General features: G+C 39.1%; 1 protein-coding gene across 1 annotated transcript; it reads left to right on the top strand.

Moving 5' to 3' along the window:
* Positions 1 to 105: 105 nt before the first annotated feature.
* On the top strand, positions 106 to 18,521 carry mapkapk3 (MAPK activated protein kinase 3). The gene is made up of 10 exons (XM_067431031.1): positions 106 to 854; positions 10,460 to 10,599; positions 12,313 to 12,377; positions 12,748 to 12,827; positions 12,958 to 13,084; positions 13,220 to 13,295; positions 13,401 to 13,525; positions 15,619 to 15,704; positions 15,790 to 15,870; positions 17,620 to 18,521. The coding sequence occupies exons 1-10, from the start codon at positions 558 to 560 to the stop codon at positions 17,773 to 17,775; spliced, it is 1,233 nt and encodes a 410-aa protein (XP_067287132.1). The 5' UTR covers positions 106 to 557; the 3' UTR covers positions 17,776 to 18,521.
* Positions 18,522 to 21,665: the final 3,144 nt, after the last annotated feature.

Here is a 21,665-nt window from a genome sequence, read left to right as displayed (position 1 = left end):
CATTTTTTAGGTCTCTCACTCTCGATCAATAAATGTGCGCGGCTCCTTTAAGAGACTAGCGCTTCAGGAGCTCGTGCTTCCGCAACTGACCCCATGTGAACACACACACACACAGCGGTTTTACGGTCAATGACGGGAACTCCGCAGGACAAAAGAGACTTTCTTTTTCCTTTAGTACATTTTTTTAACTGGGACCTTTTCTACTGAACGTGAATATGACTTTTATATTGAGATAACACTGTTTTTTGAATTAATTCTATTAGCTGGACAAAATCTTATTCAACTTTCTTTGTTTATTTTTTGTGTGATAATCTAATACTTGAAATGTAGAAACCGGCATTTTACTTATATGTATCTGAATATAAGTGACTTAATTCTGGTAAATGTGCAGTAATTCTGTAACCATAAGTCATCACAGGAATTCATCAGCGGTGTATTTTCGGAACAGCGTCACTCGCTGACAGCGGGACCGGCGCGGATAGTTTATCTGTGGATTTCTAAAGACCCTCTTCAGCCACGTTGAGTCTCTAATACCTTCATTTCATCTGCACTGAAAGATGCTCCAGAATGGAAAGTCTCAAACGCACAACGCGGACCCGTCCGAGACCGAGCCAAAGCCCGAAGCGCAAAGCGAGAAGGCAGAATCGAGCGAGAGCGCCGAGTCTCATCCAGAGAACGAGTCCGCGGACACCGACTCCACTCAGTTCCCCCTGCCCGTCTATTCCAAACTAGAAATCAAACGCCATGCCGTGACTGATGATTACAAAGTATCCAGTCAAGTGTTGGGTCTGGGTGTCAATGGCAAAGTAGTGGAGTGCTACAACAAGAAAACCGGACAAAAGTGCGCGCTGAAGGTAAATAATTACGTTACACACATGTTGTAATGGGGATCCAGATGTTTAGATTTATGATGAGAAAATTGTCTCATCTCGTATAATATTCTACAGGTTTTTTTTTTGGAGGGGCAACTAGCATAAGAAAACCTGTTCAAATGCAATAACTGTTGTTTTGTTTCAGAATAAGTCCTCCTCATGCCTCAGAACATTAAGCACAACGGGATAGATAACATGGACATTAACTTCTTTTTCCGTGGGTTAGAATATAGTTTTTACTTTTAAGGTGTCATTGTTACAGTGTAATTATATAGTTATGTAGGCTACTGAGTAATATTAATGAACAACACGTAGCCTACTTACTATAGGATTAGGGTTTGTTGAGGGTTAGTTGCATGTAACTGTGCATAAGTTACTGTTATTACTATGGTAAGTACATTGACACTGTAAAATAAAGTGTAACCATAGTTAATATTAATAGCCTATAATAAAGTGATTTTAGGTACAAATATTGTTTTTACTTTATTTTGATGGTCCATTAAACACATTCTGTTGACTATAAGTAATGTTGCACCTACATGTCTACTAAGTATTAGTAGACTGGCAGGGTTAGGGTTAGAATGAGTTGACATGTAAATGCGAAGTTACTTAAAGTCTGTTGAATGTCTCTTGGGGACGATCACAATAAAGAGTTAGCACATATTAAGCAGATACATCTACTACTCCAATGAGAGTTAGCTAGTTGACATTTAGTTGCAAAGTTATAACGGGGACAATCAAAATAAGTTTTTAACACTGATCTATTTAATGGCTCTATCTATCTATCTATCTATCTATCTATCTATCTATCTATCTATCTATCTATCTATCTATCTATCTATCTATCTATCTATCTATCTATCTATCTATCTATCTATCTATCTATCTATCTATCTATCTATCTGTCTATCTATCTATCTATCTGTCTATCTATGTCTTGAAAACATTCATTCTTTACCTGTTGTTCTCCTTGATATATCTGACAGCTTTGATAAAACACAGACTTTTTGAATTGCTGGATGGCTGTAGACTTTCCTTGAGCTAGTTATGTTTCAATGGCCAAGAGAGAAAATAATGATGTCTTCGCTATGAGTTTTAACACCTGATGTCACTGTTCATTTACTTGTATTAAGTGTCTTTATATGTAGATAGGTCATGTCATACCTCGTGCAAAGCCGGGGGTTACAAACGGTTTTCATGTTCTTGGAAACTGGAGGGCCACCAGTTAAAGGGTTACCGGATCTGACTTGGCTCTTTAAGGAGATGAGGTGTGACACACAGCATTAATGCAGCGTAATGGAAACATGTCACCCACGTGGCATCACGGACATGGATTTACTGTCCAGTATAATCCAGCTGGATCGAGGAACTCAATATGCATATACAGTAAAGGCAGAGTGCAATTTTTATTTATTAAGTTAGTTCTAGTAAGTTATTAAAAATTAATTATATTTTAGAAATAATAAATACTAATTGTATTCATTGGAATGAATTAGAAATCAACTGTATTTTAATTAGAAATTCATTCATTTTGATTCATATATTTCAGGGATTTGTGGGAGGAACTTAAAGAGATGCAAAGTGTAGCAAAACTTCAGGTAATGATGTATCTCTTTTTTAATTTGGGAAGCAATTTGTCAAAAGAATTTATAAACTTCCATGTCTTATGGTTTTTCTGGCCATCTGGTTTGGCAAGTCTGGATTGCACCTGTTCTCGTAGTGCTTTACAACTTTGTGGAAAATATCTACTTGGTTTACAGCAACTGACCTGAAAAACATGTTTAGTGTCTCGTAAAGGATTTGAAGTCAGGATTTGAATATGAAACAGAGCCAATGTGATCACGAGAGACTCACCGGTTCTCACTTGCGCATACCATCCCAAATATCTCTTGAGCGTGATAGAACCATTGTTCATTATTATGCTAATCACACTAATGTAAATAAGCTGCTTTTGATGCTTATTGTCCTCCTGAGGGTTGTGTAAGATATTGTGCTATCCTAAACGAATCTCATTGTGCTGGGACACAATGAAAATCAAATTGACCTGATCTCATGAGTCATTCAGGTGTAATTTATTGCCCAATATCCTCTCTGCTTTTTAAATAACAAGGGTAAACAGGCATAGGGTCGAGCTGTCCATCTCGGCAGGCTTTTAATTAAGTTGCATGTTGACGGCTGAGTGTAGTGAATGTGAGCATATATTGGTGCTGTTTAATCCACTCTGTTTAGCTGGACGGAAGCCATCCTTTAAATCTAATTCATTTAATTCACTCTTGATTTCCTATATTGGACTTGAATGGCTGCCAACAAGGAAAAGATAGCTTACAGCCTGATCGAACCCCTGAGATCTATTTCTGCCATCTCTATATTGCAACCTGCAGTTCTGTACCATGCAAATACTGTATAGTCCAGTGGAAGTGGTAGTTCTTGGTCCCTCAGTTTTTGGTGTGCTCATTCAAAAACATTTAGAACAGGAAACACTATAAATATATATTGTTAGAGCGTCTGACTCTCATGCTGGAGTCCCACTTGGAGTGGGCAGTTTCAACAGGAGGGGTTACATATGTGTGTGTCTGTGTGTATGCATGTCTTGTGTACATGTACATATACACACATATCTATATGATATTGTGTATGTGTATAAATATGTGTTTGTTTACAGTACAGGTGTATATATATATATATATATATATATATATATATATATATATATATATATATATATATATATATATATATTTTTTTTTTTTTTTTTTTTTTTTTAATGTTTTTAGTTGATGTGTAAGAAGCAGGACAAATGGGCAATGGTAAGTATTTGAGCGAGTTTGACAAGGGCCAAATTGTGATGGCTAGACGACTGGGACAGAGCATGTCCAAAACTGCAGCTCTTGTGGGGTGTGCCCAGTCTGCAGTGTCAGTATCTATCAAAAGTGATTCTAGGAATTAACAGTTTTAAACCAGCAACAAGGTTGTGTGCGGCCAAGGCTCATTGATGCTCGTGGGGTGTGAAGGCTGGCCCGTGTGGTCCGATCAAACAGACGAGCTACTGTAGCTCAAATTGCTCGAGAAGGTAATGCAGGTTCTGATCAAAAGGTGTCAGAATACACAGTGTACTGCAGTTTGTTGCGTATAGGGCTGCATAGCCGCAGACCAGTCAAGGTGTCCATGCTGACCCCTGTCCACCAGCGAAAGTGCCAACAGTGAGCATCAGAACTGGACCACGGAGCAATGGAAGAAGGTGGCCTGGTCTAATGAATCACGTTTTCTTTTACATTACGTAAATGGCCAGGTGCGTGTGCATTGCTTATCTGGGGAACACAAGGCAGCAGGGTGCACTATGGGAAGAAGGCAAGCCGCAGAGGCAGTGTGATGCTTTGGGCAATGTTCCACTGTGAAACCTTGAGTCCTGCCATCCATGTGGACCAAGCATTGTTACAGAACATGTACACCCTTTCATGGAAACGGTATTCCCTGGTGGCTGTGGCCTCTTTCAGCAGGATAATTAGTCCTGCCACAAAGCAGAAATGGTTCAGGAATGGTTTGAGGAGCACATCAACGAGTCTGAGGCATTGACTCAATCCAGTCGAGTATCTGTGGGATGTGCTGAACAAACAAGTCAGCTCCATGGAGGCCCATCTCGCAACTTACAGGACTTAAAGGATCTGCTGCTTACATCTTGGTGCCAGATACTACATCACCCCTTCAGGGGTCTAATAGAGTCCATGCATCGATGGGTCAGGGCTGATTTGCAAGCAAAAGTGGGACCAACACATTATTAGGAAGATGGTCATAATATACATAATATACTATAGTCAATAAGACAAAATCAGGACCTTGTTTCATGCTTGTTTCTTATACACATAATCTAATAAAGTACCATGGTTGTAAAATGGCAAAGAGCTGTGAGCCCTGTTCAAATCACTCCCATTGTCCAGCCAGTTACCGTATGCTCGACTGGTTCACATTACAGCCCTGGCACTGCCACTCTCACTGTTCAGTGTTTGAGTTCATCTCTCGGCACAGATTCCACACTCAGCCATTGTTCAGGTTTCAGCCTTTGTTCAATCCTGGCATATTTCATAGTGTGCCGCAAGATTCACCTGGAAGGCGCTTTCTGTTTTCTATGCAAAGGGCAGGAAATTTGTTTCCCCCTATGGGAGAAACAGAGAAGGCAGAGTGTGACAGAGCTGTTTGAGGAATTTCCAAGAGCTTCTCTTTGTAGAAGTTCATTATTTAGGAGGGTCAGTTTTATGCTATAGTGGTTTATAAGAGTTATCTGGGCTATGAATGAAACTCGAACCCTGCCCGAATAGTATTCAGTTTTTTACAACTGATCCAATAAACAGTATAAGATAAGAATAGTTTTTATAAAGCCGCTAAGGGAAGACTGTTGTGTAATGCTGTGGTGTTTTTTACAAGGGTCTTATTTTAGACAGATCAGAGTGTCATGTTTCACATGTTATCATAAAACATGATTTGGACAAACATGGAAAGTAATATAAACACTCGTGCGTGTCTCTGTTTGACCAAGAACCAAATGTGAGATGGTTATGATTAAGCTGACCTCAAATAAATCAATTTGAGACACTTCAAATGACAAAACAGAACAGAATGACAAAACCCCTACACATTTGTAAATGTTTTTTTCAGTGAAACTAAAATGTTGTTTCTAGATGTAATTCCCCAATCTGTTTTCAGTTGTGTACATTTTTTTTAAGGAAACTGTGGTCACAGAAACCTTCTTTTTACATTGACCATCATAAATATTTTACACTAACTGTAAAAAATAAAATAAGCTTCATGAGGTCACATGAAAATATTGTTTTAATGTAACTGCAAAAGTTCATTTTGACGTATAAATAAACAACTAAATATGTACAGTATGTGTCATTGGATGTTATCAGCAAACAACATTCATCCAGCTCATTGAAATGAATGACTCACTTAAACGAATGTAACATGTTATTTACTAAACAGAAACCAGGAGGAATAGACTCATTGTCTCGCGGTTCATTTTACAGCTGAGACTATTAAATCCTAAGGCTGTAGGTTCAGGAAATTAAATACAGTCATAAAGCTTAAATAGTCAATATATCCAATATGCATTCTGCTCTCAATCTCTTCAGATGTGCTGAGGAACTGCCTGTTGCATACACTGTCTAAGTTGAGGAAACTGATTGCTTTCGTGGTAATACAATTTTTCATTATTATACATATATTACTGGCCTAACTCAGACCGTTGAGATGGTCTCAGCTCAAAATATGTGACTCTCGTCATAAACACATGTCCATACATCTGCATTCATGATGTAAGCTAAACTAAAGCTGCAATGCTAAGGGTTTCGGAGTGGTTGCTAGGGTGTTGCTGTGCAGTTCCTTAGGTGAATTAGGTTGCCAGGGTGTTAATATGCAGTTTGTTGGGTGTTCTTGGTTATTACCAGGCCATTGCTAATGTAGCGCCTTGAGTGCACTTGAGAAGTTGCCAGGATTCATTGCTATGCAGGTTCTAGGGTATTTTGGGCTGTTGCCAGGGTGTTGCTATGCAGGCCATAGGGTGTTCAGGGCTGAGACTAAGGCATTACTATGCATGTTCTAAGGTGTTCAGGGCTGAGACTAAGGCATTGCTATGTATGTCCTTGGGTGTTCAGGGCTGAGACTAAGGCATTGCTATGCATGTCCTTGGGTGTACAGGGCTGAGACTAAGGCATTGGTATGCAGGTTCTAGGGTATTTTGGACTGTTGCCAAGGTGTTGCTATGCAGGCCATAGGGTGTTCAGGGCTGAGACTAAGGCATTGCTATGCATGTTCTAAGGTGTTCAGGGCTGAGACTAAGGCATTGCTATGCATGTTCTAGTGTGTTTTGGGCTGTTGCCAGAGCATTGCTATCCAGGTCCTAAATGGTTTTCTGAGTTGTTTAATACTTGCACGTGCAACAGGTGTGAGTAATTATAGAAGTAGATTACACCACTACTAAGTGTTCATTGTCTAGTGCTATCTTACAGTGCTCTCGTTCAAAACAGTAGATTTCATCGTCCTTTAGAAATTAATACTTTACAAGATTACCCATAAAGCTTATGCTGCAAAAGCAATGCACATGTGATTTAATGCGTGTATGTGTTATATGATACTCTCGTGGTTTTCTTCCAGCCACAGCTTCTGTTTTGTTATTGTTGTAAAAGGAGTTTCCTGAGGTCTCTTCCCCGGATGCTCTTCAACTATTTTTTTTTATTTTATTTTTTTTTGTAGGTGGTTTCTGTATCTCAGTGAATCAGGGCTGAACCATAAAGGTTGCCCCAGTCAGTCATTTACAACACTGCCCTTGAAACTCCTACCCACGGGCATCTCTGTTAAATGACTCAAACTGTCTTCCGGCTGCTGTTAGTCGGAAAGCAAACATAATGCACCTCTTTTTCTCCCACACACATCTATACACACACTGTGAACTTTTAGTTTATCAACCACAGAGGCAGAGACAATGTGGGTGGGAGTCAAATCAAATTGGATGTAGTTCACCTCTGCAAGTGGTTCAAACAGCTTTTGGGCGTTAATTGATAGAAATTAATACCAGAACCCAATTTCTGTGTACTTGCATGTAAACAATTCCTGAAGTTTTTTAAATGTGTAAATGGATATAGCCCATTTCTTTGCTAGTAATTGTGTTTTATATGGTGACGTCTGCCTTAACTGGTTTTATTCGGGTCAAAAAAATAGTTTTTAATATGATGGAATTAACACCAACAAGAGTAATAAACACAACGGAAGATATTTTAAAGATGTCTGTTTTTTTCTTCTTCTTTTATTCATACTGTCAAAGTCAATGACTGACTTTCATTTAATAGACAAAAACTTTTTGTGTTCCACAGAAAGGAAGTCATACAGGTTTGAAATCATGACAACATTTATTTTTTGGGGTGAACTCTCCCGTTAAGACGTCCTGTGTGATTATAACTCTTGCTGTTGTAATTAGCTGCTATGTCAACTGTAAACTATTTATGAAAATATACAGTCAGTATCAATTGATCATAGACATCATGTTCTTTAAAAGGGACACAATCCAAGAGGTTACACTGGGTGTTACTGCAGCAGAAGCTTTCAGGCACCAAAAATACACTCTGATGGGATGCATGTGCAATGTCAAGGTCTCACTCTGTTCCAGTGCATGCCATGTCTGTGAAATCCTACTTTGGGAGAGATAAGGGACGGACACACAGAAAGACTTTCTGTACTGAATCTGTGTTGTAAATTGCATGAAATTAATAGAAATGTTCTTTTCCTTTAAATGAAATGAGCTATTGCATAACTGTTCTTCTTTAATGGGCAGCAAGCTGATGGAAAGCAGTGGATGTTAAATAAAGCAATGTTTCAGGTTGAAAACTATTTAAAGGTTGTCTGGCTAAACCAGACCCAGCTCAATTTAAGATTGAACATTGGTTTGGGGAGTCAGCTCTGTATTTTCTTCTGCACAAGAGACGTGATCAGCTGGCATTATTCAAATGACTCTGTACGCAATAGGATAGTCCTTCAACCAATCAGACCACAAGAGGCGTGATCAGGCCGATCTTTTTTATCTGTCATCATGTTAAACCTGCCAATAGCGCACCAGGTGGATAAGCCAGTCTGTGATTGGTTCCCGTAAAAGTGTAACAGAAGCAGAAGAAATTAAAATTTCCAGACTGAGTTGCAGGAAGAAATCAAATCGCCGGCAGATCAGGCTGGGTTTTAATTTAAAAGGTTATTTAACCTAAAAATGAAAACATCTGTCATTAATTACTCACCCTTATGTCGTTCGACAACTGTAAGATCTTTGTTCATCTCCGAAACATAAATTAAGATATTTTTGTGGAAATCCGATGGCTCAGACAGGCCTCCATAGACAGCAATGACATTTCCTCTCTCAAGACCCATAAAAGGCACGGTTCAGGCATTTCCAGATGGCTGAACCATAAGAAACAAATGAGTGCACGTAAAAATGCCTTATTAAAGCCGCGAAATGAAAGGCTCTACGACATATTCTCACGAATGAGAATATGAGGAGCTTTGTGAGGCAGACAGAAGACAATAACTTGACGAATAAAGTTATTTTATTTTTTTGTGTGCACAAAAGCTATTCTTGTCGCTTCATAAAATGATTGTAGAACCACTGTATAGTGAGATGGTAGCCTGACGTGGTCATACTCAATTCTAGTCAGAATATGAGTCTGAAACTGCTCCATTGGGCTGTGATTATGGGGCGTGTTTCAACCGAACCAGGAAAGACCTCAATTGGATAGACCTACAACCAATCAGAGCAACGAAGCGACGCATTGTCAAATGTCAACATAGTTCAACTGCACTGTGTTGCCAAGTCCGCGTTTTTCCCCCGCGGGCTGTTTTCTATGTCCGCGGGTTGAAGCGACTATTATGTGATATAAAGACTCATGAGTGTAAATTTTAGCAGGCCACCTCGCCAAAATAACACAAATTTTACCCCCCAAACACCATTTTTCCCCTGGAGAACCCCCCGAGAAACTATTGTTTAGGGCTAGTAGTTGGCGGGTTTTGTTTTAAAACCTTGGCAACCCTGTCTGATAAAATAATAATAAAATAATTTAATAATACACAGAGTACTTACCCAACATGATCATCATTTCTGAGAGAAATTGTGAAGGTGAATGCATATACAAACAAGCTCTCCGTTTAGGATTCGAACAAATATAATCCAAGCCCCTTTGATGACGTGATGATTACGTTACTGTTGATCAGCTGTCCGTCATCGTCTAAAGCCCGCCCTGATGATTTCATTGGTCTGAACAGTTTCTGTTCGGGGATAATTACTCCTCTATGGAGCGAGGCCAGACCGAACTGCCCGACCTAAAAATGTTGTGGGCGGGGCTAAGTTCGGCTGGCATCCAGGCTAGTGAGATGGCTTTGTAACAACGTCTTAAGTGCCTTTTATGGGTCTTGAGAAAGGAAATGTCATTGCTGCCAATGGAGGCCTGTCTGAGCCATCGGATTTCAACAAAAATATCTTTATTTATGTTCCGAAAATAAACGGAGGTCTTATGGGTGTCGAACGTCATGCGGGTGAGGAATTAAAGACAGGATTTTGATCTTTGGGTGAAGTTTGAGTATGGGAAATGCTGTCGATTACCACAGACGTCCATTACTGTCAATAAAGCAATAATACTACATTAAACCGTATATATATATATTAGAATTTTATTTAACATTTCTTTTTATTTTGAATGCAAAAATTAATGTATTCACATTCAAAGTTTGTTCAGCAATATAGTAAAAATTGTAGTATTGTAAAAAAAATATTATTGTATAAATATATTATAATTTCCAGCATCATTACTCCAGTCTTCAGTGTCACACGATCTTTCAGAAGTCATTCTAATATGAGGCTTTTGGAGGCTAAAGAATTATTTTTATTATTATGATAATTTTTTTAAGAATAGAAAGTTGGAAAGAACTGCATTTGTTTGAATTTTTGTAATTTTCTAAATGTCTTTACTGTCACTATGGTCAATTTAGTGCATCTTTACAGAATAAAATCATTGATTTGTTTTGACCAAACTGTCTATATCTTTTTCGTGTTTCGCTAGATTCTTTATGAGTGTCCCAAAGCCCAGAGAGAAGTGGAACTGCACTGGCGAGTATCTGGAGGGCCACATATAGTTCGGATTCTCAACATTTATGAAAACATGTATCGTGGGAAAAAGTGTCTTCTCATAATTATGGAATGGTGAGTGCTTTCAGTGGTCATTTTTCATCATGCTCGGCTGCCAGAAATAGAGCAGCTCTTTTTATGCAGTCAGTCGAAGTCCTTGACTAGTGACATTTCATACAAAAAAAAAACATGACAAGAAAAAAACAGAACTTACTGCTATTTTGCACTCAATGACATCTTGTGATGTTGAGTCACAGTCTTGCTCTGAATGAAGGTTTCAGTTCTCATTTTCACTAGTAATACCTCACTGGTTTTTCCATTTTATTCTCGTCCATTTGGACTGTATTGTTTCAGTAAGAGCCACCACAAGACTCATACCCATAAAAATATTAAAAGGACCCTTTAAAAAATAGCCAGTATTCTTAAAGGGTTAGTTCACCTAAAAATGAAATTGATGTCATTAATGACTCTCCCTAATGTTGTTCCACACCCGTAAGACCTCTGTTCATCTTCAGAACACAGTTTAAGATATTTTATATTTAGTCCGAGAGCGTATTTAAGTGTATGCACACTATACTGTCCATGTCCAAAAAGGGAATAAAAACATCATCAAAGTAGTCCATCTGTGACATCAGGTAGTTCATTAGAATCTCGTGAAGCATCGAAAATACATTTTGGTCCAAAGATAACAAAAACAACGACTTTATTCAGCATTGTCTTCTCTTTACCGTTTGTTTTCAAACCTCAAATAAAGATTCAAACGGTCATGAATCAGCAGATTGATTCATGATTCGGATCACGTGTCAACTGCTGAGATCATGTGACATTGGATTGTGACAATCCAAATCATGAATCAATCTGCTGATTCATTACCGTTTGAATCTTTATTTGAGGATTAAAAACAAACGCGGAAGAGAAGACAATGCTGAATAAAGTCATAGTATTTGTTATCTTTGGACCAAAATGTATTTTCGATGCTTCACGAGATTCTAATGAACTAACTGATGTCACATATGGACTACTTTGATGATGTTTTTATTCCCTTTCTAGACATGGACAGTATAGTGTGCATACACTTGGATACGCTCTCGGACTAAATATAAAATATCTTAAACTGTGTCTGAAGATGAACGGAGGTCTTACGGGTGTGGAACGACATTAGGGTGAGTCATTAATGACATAAATTCCATTTTTGGTTGAACTAACCCTTTAATAGTAAAGCAGTCATGAATCATGATTTGCTCCTTGCTTGTTGCATGTGGTTTTAGAGGGAGGGACATTCTCATTTTAGAAAGCTTCTGATTAAACAAAGACACACTGTAAATTCTCAATTCTAAAAGTGAATTCTGCCAGCTTTACAATAGACAACCGCAAAGCTAATAGACATGGACTCAAAGCCACAAAACTTTGATTAGGTTTTGCTGCTGTTTAATCAAACGGTGGCTTTGAGTGCTGTATTAAGTGGCTGTGATGTGCTTTATCTGAGGTGCCTGAGAGCGCTCTCATCTCTCTGCGAGTGTAAGTGCATCACTCAGAGGAGCAGAGAGAGACTGTCATAGTCTGAGATTCTCAGAGACAAACGTTACATTAGAGCTAATTTCCTCTCTCCCTCTTGCTTTTGGACATTTTGGCAATTCTGTGATTTTCTTCATTTCTATAAGCTGTTGTTGTTTTTGCACATGCTCAGCTGGGAAAGAAACTCAGCTTATTGTGATTGTGAATTTGTGCATTAAGCTGTATAATTAGAAAATGTGTGTGTGTGTGTGTGTGCGTGTGTGTGTGTGTCAGCATGGAGGGGGGAGAGCTCTTCAGCAAAATTCAGGCCAGAGGAGACCAGGCCTTCACTGAGCGAGGTGGGTTATCTTCCTCTTTGTTTTTATAGCACAGGCACAGGCGCGCACACACACAAAGACTCAAACTCAAACTCAAACTCAGACACACACACACACACACACACACACACACACACACACACACACACACACACACACACACACACACACACACACACAAACACACACACATACACACAGACTCAAATTTGGACACACTCACACACACAGACTGAAAACTTGGACACACACACACACACACACACACACACACACACACACACAGGCCTAAACTCAGACAGACACACAGTTGAAGTTCCCCGTTCTCTTACACTATAATCACGAAGAGCCTCTGGTGTGACGTTGTATTACCTCTCTTTTATAACTGCAGAGGCCTCTGAGATCATGAGAGACATCGGCACAGCCATCCATTATCTGCACAACATGCAAATCGCACACAGAGACATCAAGGTAACAAATGGACTGTTACTACCATCTATAAGAATAAGAGTACCATTATATTCAAGTTACATATTGAGAAAACTGGGATTGTGCATTATTTATGTTCACAATATTTTGAGGATCCCTCTGCTCTCCTCAGCCAGAGAACCTGCTCTACACTAGTAAAGAAGACATTGGAGTTCTCAAATTAACAGATTTTGGCTTTGCTAAAGAGACTTCGCTGCATAACATGTTACAGACGCCCTGCTACACGCCATATTATGTAGGTCAGTAAGCCATTCTTATCATGAAAGGTACATTCTTCACCTCCATTCAAACAGAGATAGAACCAGAGTTATAGTAAATAGATAATGAAGAATAACACTTGGTCTTCTAAAGTAATCGTATGATCTTTTTTCTAGCCCCGGAGGTTTTAGGCCCTGAGAAATACGACAAATCATGTGATATGTGGTCTTTGGGTGTGATCATGTATATCCTGTGAGTATAACGATTCTGCTTGGTGTTAAATTAAGGCTGTTTTTCTTAAAGGCTGTAGCTTTTATTAAGCTAGCTGAAACTGCTTTGTTCCTCTTCATGTTACAGGTTGTGTGGGTTCCCACCATTCTACTCCAACACAGGACAGGCCATTTCTCCAGGGATGAAGCGGCGTATCCGCATGGGCCAGTACGAGTTTCCCAAACCAGAGTGGGCCGATGTGTCTGAGGAGGGTAAGGGGCATTTTGTATTTATGCACCCAGTCAAACATTTTATGTGTATTATGCACCTAGTATTTATGAATCCAGTCAAATGTCATGATGGCTGTTGCCCACTAGAGGACAGTGTTGCTTTTGTTTTGATTGCCATTCCACTACATATATATATATATATATATATATATATATATATATATATATATATATATATATATATATATATATACAGTGAGGAAAATAAGTATTTGAACACCCTGCTATTTTGCAAGTTCTCCCACTTAGAAATCATAGATGGGTCTGAAATGGTCATCGTAGGTGCATGTCCACTGTAATACATAATCTAAAAAAAAAATCCAGAAATCACAATGTATTTTTTTAACTATTTATTTGTATGATACAGCTGCAAATAAGTATTTAATCACCTGAGAAAATCATTGTTAATATTTGGTACAGTAGTCTTTGTTTGCAATTACAGAGGTCAAACGTTTCCTGTAGCTTTTCACCAGGTTTGCACACACTGCAGGAGGGATTTTGGCCCACTCCTCCACACAGATCTTAGATCAGTCAGGTTTCTGGCCTGTCGCTGAGAAACACAGAGTTTAAGCTCCCTCCAAAGATTCTCTATAGGGTTTAGGTCTGGAGACTGGCTAGGCCACGCCAGAACCTTGATATGCTTCTTACAGAGCCACTCCTTGGTTATCCTGGGTGGGTGCTTCGGGTCATTGTCATGTTGGAAGACCCAGCCTCGACCCATCTTCAATGCTCTAACTGAGGGAAGGAGGTTGTTCCCCAAAATCTCGCAATACATGGCCCCAGTCATCCTCTCCTTAATACAGTGCAGTCGCCCCGTCCCATATGCAGAAAAACACCCCCAAAGGACGATGCTACCACCCCCATGCGTCACAGAAGGGATGGTGTTCTTGGGATGGTACTCATCATTCTTCTTCCTCCAAACACATTTAGTGGACTTATGACCAAAAAGTTATATTTTGATCTCATCTGACCACATGACTTTCTCCCATGAGTCATGACTCCTCTGGGTCATCTAAATGGTCATTGGCAAACTTAAGATGTGCCTGGACATGTGCTGGCTTAAGCAGGGGAACCTTCCGTGCCGTGCCATCTTAGTGTATTACCAACAGTAACCTTGGAAACGGTGGTCTTTTCAGGTCATTGACCAGCTCCTTCCGTGTAGTTCTGGGCTGATTTCTCACCTTTCTTAGGATCATTGAGACCCCACAAGGTGAGATCTTGCATGGAGCCCCAGTCCGAGGGAGATTGACAGTCATGTTTAGCTTCTTCCATTTTCTAATTATTGCTCCAACAGTGGACCTTTTTTCACCAAGCTGCTTGGCAATTTCCCTGTAGCCCTTTCCAGCCTTGTGGAGGTGTACAATTTTGTCTCTAGTGCCTTTGGACAGCTCTTTGGTCTTGGCCATGTTAGTAGTTGAATTCTTACTGATTTTATGGGGTGGACAGGTGTCTTTATGCAGCTAACAACCTCAAACAGGTGCATCTAATTTAAGATAATAAATGGAGTGGAGGTGGACATTTTAAAGGCAGACTAACAGGTCTTTGAGGGTCAGAAATCTAGCTGATAGACAGGTGTTTAAATACTTATTTGCAGCTGTATCATACAAATAAATTGTTAAAAAATCATATATTTTGATTTCTGGATTTTTTTTTAGATTATGTCTCTCACAGTGGACATGCACCTACGATGACAATTTCAGACCCTCCATGATTTCCAAGTGAGAGAACTTGCAAAATAGCAGGGTGTTCAAATACTTAGTTTCCTCAGTGTATATATACATTCAAAAATTTCTTAAATATATCCATGTATGTGTGTGTATTGAAATATAATAATTATACACAACACACACACACATATATTATGTAAACAGGAATATTTTGGATGCGATTCACCGTTTGAAAGCACTAATATATAGTAAAACAACAACAACAGTTATGCTACACAATATATATATATATATAAAAAACACTGATCTAGATTATGGAGACACTCCTCCTTACTGATATAATAATAATAATAATAATAATAATAATAATAATAATAATAATAATAATAATAATATATTCTCCTCCAGCCAAACAGTTGATTAACCAGCTCTTGAAGACTGACCCCAGTGAAAGAATGACCATTGAACAATTCATGAACCACCCCTGGATCAATGTAAGTATTTCTGCTGATTTTTATTTTTTCTTGGATATAATTTCACTGCTATTGATTCCAACACTGAGATGTTTCTTTTTTTTAGCAATCCATGGTGGTTCCCCAAACGCCCCTCCACACCACACGAGTGCTTGCGGAAGACAGCGAGATGTGGGACGAGGTCAAGGTGAGCGGAGGATGCACTGCACATTGACAGAATATCAGTACTTGTTTAGAATAATATCAAATACCTTTTCAGTATCTTACGTAATTTTTATGTGGCATCTGAAACTGAAGATCGGTGAGGTTATTAGTATCTGTAATACCGTCCCTATCCTCAAGGGGGAGCCACACTACAGCAACAAAACAAATATACCCAGTTCATTTGAATCTTATTAGATTTATTGTAAATAACTTGCTAAATATATACTCATGGAATTTAACATATATGTTATTGAATATTGAATAAAATATTAAAAATAAAACTTTTATATATATGGTCACATTTTACACTTTAGATTAGGGTCTAGTTCACACTATTAGAGGTTTTTTTATTCGCTTCGGTACTTTAGTAAGTACATTTCCAAAACTCCAGATTGATCACACTTGTAAGACAGCTAGTCATTCTTTCAGAACTTGATGCAATGCTTTCATTCAGTTACACGCATTTCTCTCTCTTTCTCTTTCTCTTTCTCATTCTCTTTCTTTCTCTTTCTCTCTCTATCTCTCTACCTCTCTCTACCTCTCTCTCTCTCTCTCACACACACACACACACACACACACACACACACACACACACACATAGACACACACACACACACACACACACACACACACACGTTCATGCATAAACTTTGAGCGTAGTGGTGGTTATCATCTAAAATAATGACAATTCATCATATGGTAAGCCATATCGGATATTGCAAACAAGTACTATAGAAGCTATGTCTATAGAATCAATATCTATAGAAATCTGTAGGTATACCAAATGATTCATTGATTAACCATTAAGATCGTGAATTTGTATGTGTGTGTATAAAAAAAGATGTATGTGTGTGGATAATAATAAAAGTAATTCAATAAACTCAACAGGTGTGTAAATTATCAACAGTTAAAGGTGCAGTAAGTGATTTCTGAGAATTATTATTGAGCATTGTTGATATATAAAATCACCCAAACAAACACACCCCTCCCTTCATTGCTCCGCCCCTCTGCACGAACAGGTAATGCAAGAGTGGATGTCTCTTTCATATATCATAGCTAAAGTTAAAAATAAAGCTTCACAAAAAAACAGCACAGAAGAACAGAAAATAAACCTGCAGTACATGAGTATATAGCAAGATATTGTTGTTAGTCACCAGGGGCCTATTGCACAAAACTAGGATAAGGGATTAAACCGGGATATCTTGGTGATCCTGGCTGAATTTATTCGCTAATTTACAGTTATCTTTCGTTATCGTTATTGTTCGTGGTGTGAGTGTGCCTTCAGGGTACGTTTACACTTACAGCGGTGTACTAAATTTTGCATACAGATGACAAGATCACCAAGATATCCCGGCTTAGTCCCTTATCCTAGTTTTGTGCAATAAGCCCCAGTAGCACACACTCAAAACCAATGTTACTCACATATGGAGCAGAAACAACGCCAGCGCTGGAATGCTTTTCTGATATTAACGCCAGATGATAATCCTTCTTTTCCACAGATATTCCTCTTTTGTAATGTCTCTCTTTAAATCTCCCTCTTGCCCATTCTCTCTTCTTTCATCATTTGTGGACACACCCCCTGCTGCTGATTGGCTACAAGTTTGTTGTGCCGCTCTGTCTGATCCACTTTCGACAACATTTTTCAGAACGTTTACTGTACCTTTAAGTTTAGCATGTTATACCATTTACATTTCTTTTCTAATTGTTCTTCTTTCTTTCTCTTGGTCTGTAGGAAGAGTTAACCAGTGCGTTGGCCACCATGCGTGTCGATTATGAGCAGGTGAAGATTAAAGACTTAGACGCCTCCAGTAACCCCTTGCTGAACAAGAGACGCAAGAAAGCGGCGACAGGGGAGAAGAGTGGAGGAAGCGGATGCAGTAGCCAGTGAGGGACTGGAGATGGAGGATAGACAGATCAATGACACGAAGGAAAGTGCAAGATCAGACAGAAAACAGGAAGCAGAGCGAGATAGATGGGCTCTCCGAAGAAGAACAGAAGATGGACAAATTAAGAAAAAAACGACAATTTCACTGATGAAGAAAAATAGAGGAATAATTGAAGGGAATGCCTTGTACATCTTTGTTTCTACCACCAGCAGTGAAGAACTGAAAAAGCTGCTTTAAAATCCTTCAGCTCTCTCTGTGTGTGTGTTCAGTTTATTAACTTTGTGTCTTTTTTGTGTACTGATCTATTACTTGATACACATCTCTCACACTGTGTATGTTATGTATGTGTATTTGTAAAAGATGTGTCTCTATGTGTCCAAGTCATCACCAGTATCATGCAGTTCACCCCAGAGAAGTCATTTGTTGTTGTTTTGGGCTTTTGTTATAAGCCCTTTTTATTGCAAATAAACATTTAATACATTTGCAGAGGAATTGTATGTCCATACTGGAAATGTTTCACAATATTCCTTGTGTTCCGAGATGTGGTTCCTTTCTGGTGCAGTGAGCCACTTCCTGAACCCAAACTACCCCACGTCTGCCAAACTCTGACTCAAAGAACATTTTCTGCAGTCTCCATTCCTTAGTGGAACAGTCAGAATGTTCTTAATGTTAATAAAGGGACATCCATATGATTGATCTCTCCTTTCAAACATTTAGCTGTTTAATACTTTGCCTGCCAGAATTCACATTAGTCAGACATATAATTACCCATTCAGCTTATTATGATAAAACACTGGGATTTCCCACACTGCTAAACTGAGCATATTCTGAAAAGGTATGTTTTTCCGTTAATAACTTAAAAAAGGAATTGAAAAAAGGAATTGCAGAAAAAGCGGCCTATAGTAAATGCCCTGCTTTCTTTGTGGTCACACACTGCGGTTTATAAATAGCACATATCACACAGCGTTTTGGTGCAAAGCCAGCATTAGTCTGGCTGATAGCGGGTCACTTTGTAGAGAACATATTTAGACGAACACTTAACACTGACCTTTCCCCTAGTTTCTGCCAGCGCTGCTCTGAGACAAATGCTCACCTGATCTTTGAGGAACAAGTGCCTTTGAATAATCGGCATGCAAGAGCAAGTTACCTCAATCACAATCATGAACAATTGTGACAAAATGTTTTTTTGCAACATACAGTGATGTTAAAGGAACACTCCACTGTTTTTAGAAATGGGTCTTATTCATTAGATGCCGGTATGTGAGCAAATGCATTTTTGTCTCAGTGCATGAATTGTTTTAGTTTGGCAGGGGTGCCGCTAGCTTAGCTTAGCATAATGAATGGAATCCTATGTTGCCAGCTAGCATGTCCAAAGTAAAAGTGATCAACAACAACAAAAAACCAACAAGTAAAACTAATTACTTCTTGTGGCCTGTATTCACAACAAGTACAAGAAGATATCACGCAACACATTGCGATCTTTCAACAGCCAGAGGACGTGCGGATGAGAGCCGTGATATCTTTGCGCCCAAGTAGCAGTGCTTTGCCTGTGCTCAATATCTGCCTAGGAAATAGCCTAGTCTTAATCGCCTAGGACAGTGGTTAACCGGCGACAGGGTCATGGGCGGCCAAGACTCACTGATGCACTTGAGGAGCGAAGGCTGGCCCATGTGGTCCGATCAAACAGAAAACAGAAACAACAACATACACTGGTTCTGATAGAAAGGTGTCAGAATACACAGTGCATCACAGTTTGTTTGGGTATGGGGCTACATAGCTGCGGACCAGTCAGGTTGCCCATGCTGACCCCTGTCCACCAGCGAAAACGCCAACAGTGGACACATGAGCATCAGAACTGGACAACAAAGAAAGGGAAAAAAGTGGCCTTATCTGATGAATCCTGTTTTCTTTTATATCACATGGAATGCCAAGTTTGTGTGTGTCACTTACTTAGGGAACACATGGCACCAGGATGCACTAACAAATTGGTCCTTCGAGCCAGATCCTTGTGCTTACATTGGACCAGAATTGATGAATATCAGACTGAAGTGACTATGGGAAGAAGGCAAGCCTGCAGGGTGATGCTTTGGGTCACACCTGGGGTCCTGCCATCCATGTGGATTTTACTTTGACATGAACCACCTAACTAAGCATTGTTGCAGACCATGTATTGTATCCAGATCTTTTCATGGAAATCGTAAATCAGCAGAATAAAGCGCCTTGCCATAAAGCAAAAATTGTTCAGTGATGGTTTGAGGAGCACACCAATGAGGTCTTGGCTTGGCCTCCAAATTCTCTAGATCCAACTTACAGGACTTAAAGAATCTACTACTAACATCTTGGTGCCAGATACCACAGCGCACCTTCAGGTATCTAGTGGAGTCCATTCCATGATGGGTCATGGCTGTTTTGGCAGCAAAGGGGGGAACAATACAATATTAAGAAGTTGGTCATAATTTTCATTGTCGCAACTTTAAAAACCTACATTTGTGTAAATACAACTTACCAATAAACTTTTATTACCCATAAATTCAATCTCTTTGTTTTGCGGGGAAACACCAATTAACAATGTGATATTCAGATCAATGTGTGAGTTAAGTTATTTAAGTTTCATTTTTTATAGGCCTATTATGGAATTTACTGTATTTGACACAGAACAAAGCAGAGCTCAAGAGCATGACTGTCCTGTCAGAGAGCTAGAAATAGGGGTAAGACTTGTGAAGCGGGGTCACTAATCACTATGGCCTTTATAAAGAATGTTCCCGACAGGCACGTAAAGGTCAGGTTCTTCTGTCACAAGTTGTAGATTTATTTTCAGCCTTCCCTGTCTTGTTTTTCATGTTATACCGTCCCCAGCAAGCAAACACTTTTTTAACAATGTGTGCTGTCATTGTAGATATAAAAATAGTACACTTTCTGATGTAAAGATCACAAGGTGTGTGTATGTGTGTGTTTGCGTGCACCAGATCACATTTACATCCTGTTCCAGGGACCCTTCTTAATTTCATGCCTCATCACAATTTCATGCCCTGCTTTGTTCCAGTCGGAACACGGGAGTGACTAGTGTCACACTTTTGCACATTTTTTATTTATTTATTTTTTACAGTTTACCAAATTAAACTAGCAACAAAAACATTGACTCATACCGAATGAACATTATGTTCAAACCATTTCAGGCTCTTTATGCCATGCAAATAGTTATCACCAAGAACGGACCTGTGTGACCTGTATCTCGACTTGGCCTGTGTCCACAGCTCTGTTTTTCCGGTGGCGTTACGGTACATGTTGCGACGTGACTGACATGTTCCAACTGTATACAGGATAAAAAAAAGTTTTTGAATGCAGAATCACTGCAGCGTCCAGCAGGTCAAGATGTTCCTAATATAGCCGAGACTCCTGAGAGACTGCGAGTAATTAAAACACCTCACCTGCGTTGGCGGGCAAATGTAGGCCTTTCGTAACTAGATTTGAATTGATTCTCCACATTTAAATGGTGTAATTCCCAGCCCCCGCCCCCCCCCCCCCCCCAAATATATATATAGCCTATTATTAGCCTATTAGTAGGCTAGTCTAGTATCCGAATATTATTCTTATACTTTCATATAACATTATATATGTATAGTAGAATTTATATATAGGCTAGTAAACTATATGTAGGCCTATTCTTATTCCGTTTATTTTTATTTTTTAATATATAGCTAAGATTAAATAGTTTTGGGCATGTTCAAAATTCCATCCTTTTGTTTACACATGAAAACAAACAATAGGTTGCATTAATTTTCACATTCCCGTGTCACATAAAACATTGCATAACACTGCGCAACAGTATCAACACAAACTTTCCCCTGATTTTTTCTAATGAAGGGTGGGTGTGTCCGCTCGCCTCTGCCTC

The sequence above is a fragment of the Pseudorasbora parva genome, chromosome 22 (assembly GCF_024679245.1).
Source record: "Pseudorasbora parva isolate DD20220531a chromosome 22, ASM2467924v1, whole genome shotgun sequence".
In the NCBI taxonomy this organism is placed as follows: domain Eukaryota; kingdom Metazoa; phylum Chordata; class Actinopteri; order Cypriniformes; family Gobionidae; genus Pseudorasbora; species Pseudorasbora parva.
Note: the sequence above shows the minus strand (reverse complement) of the source record. Positions and strands in the feature narration are given on the sequence as shown.

Excerpts from the sequence above, each read along its gene's own strand:
- mapkapk3 (XM_067431031.1), top strand. The coding sequence starts at position 558 with ATGCTCCAGAATGGAAAGTCTCAAACGCACAACGCGGACCCGTCCGAG. Across the intron at positions 855-10,459 it reads GACAAAAGTGCGCGCTGAAG|ATTCTTTATGAGTGTCCCAA; the intron begins GTAAATAATTAC and ends GTGTTTCGCTAG. Across the intron at positions 15,705-15,789 it reads TGAACCACCCCTGGATCAAT|CAATCCATGGTGGTTCCCCA; the intron begins GTAAGTATTTCT and ends TCTTTTTTTTAG.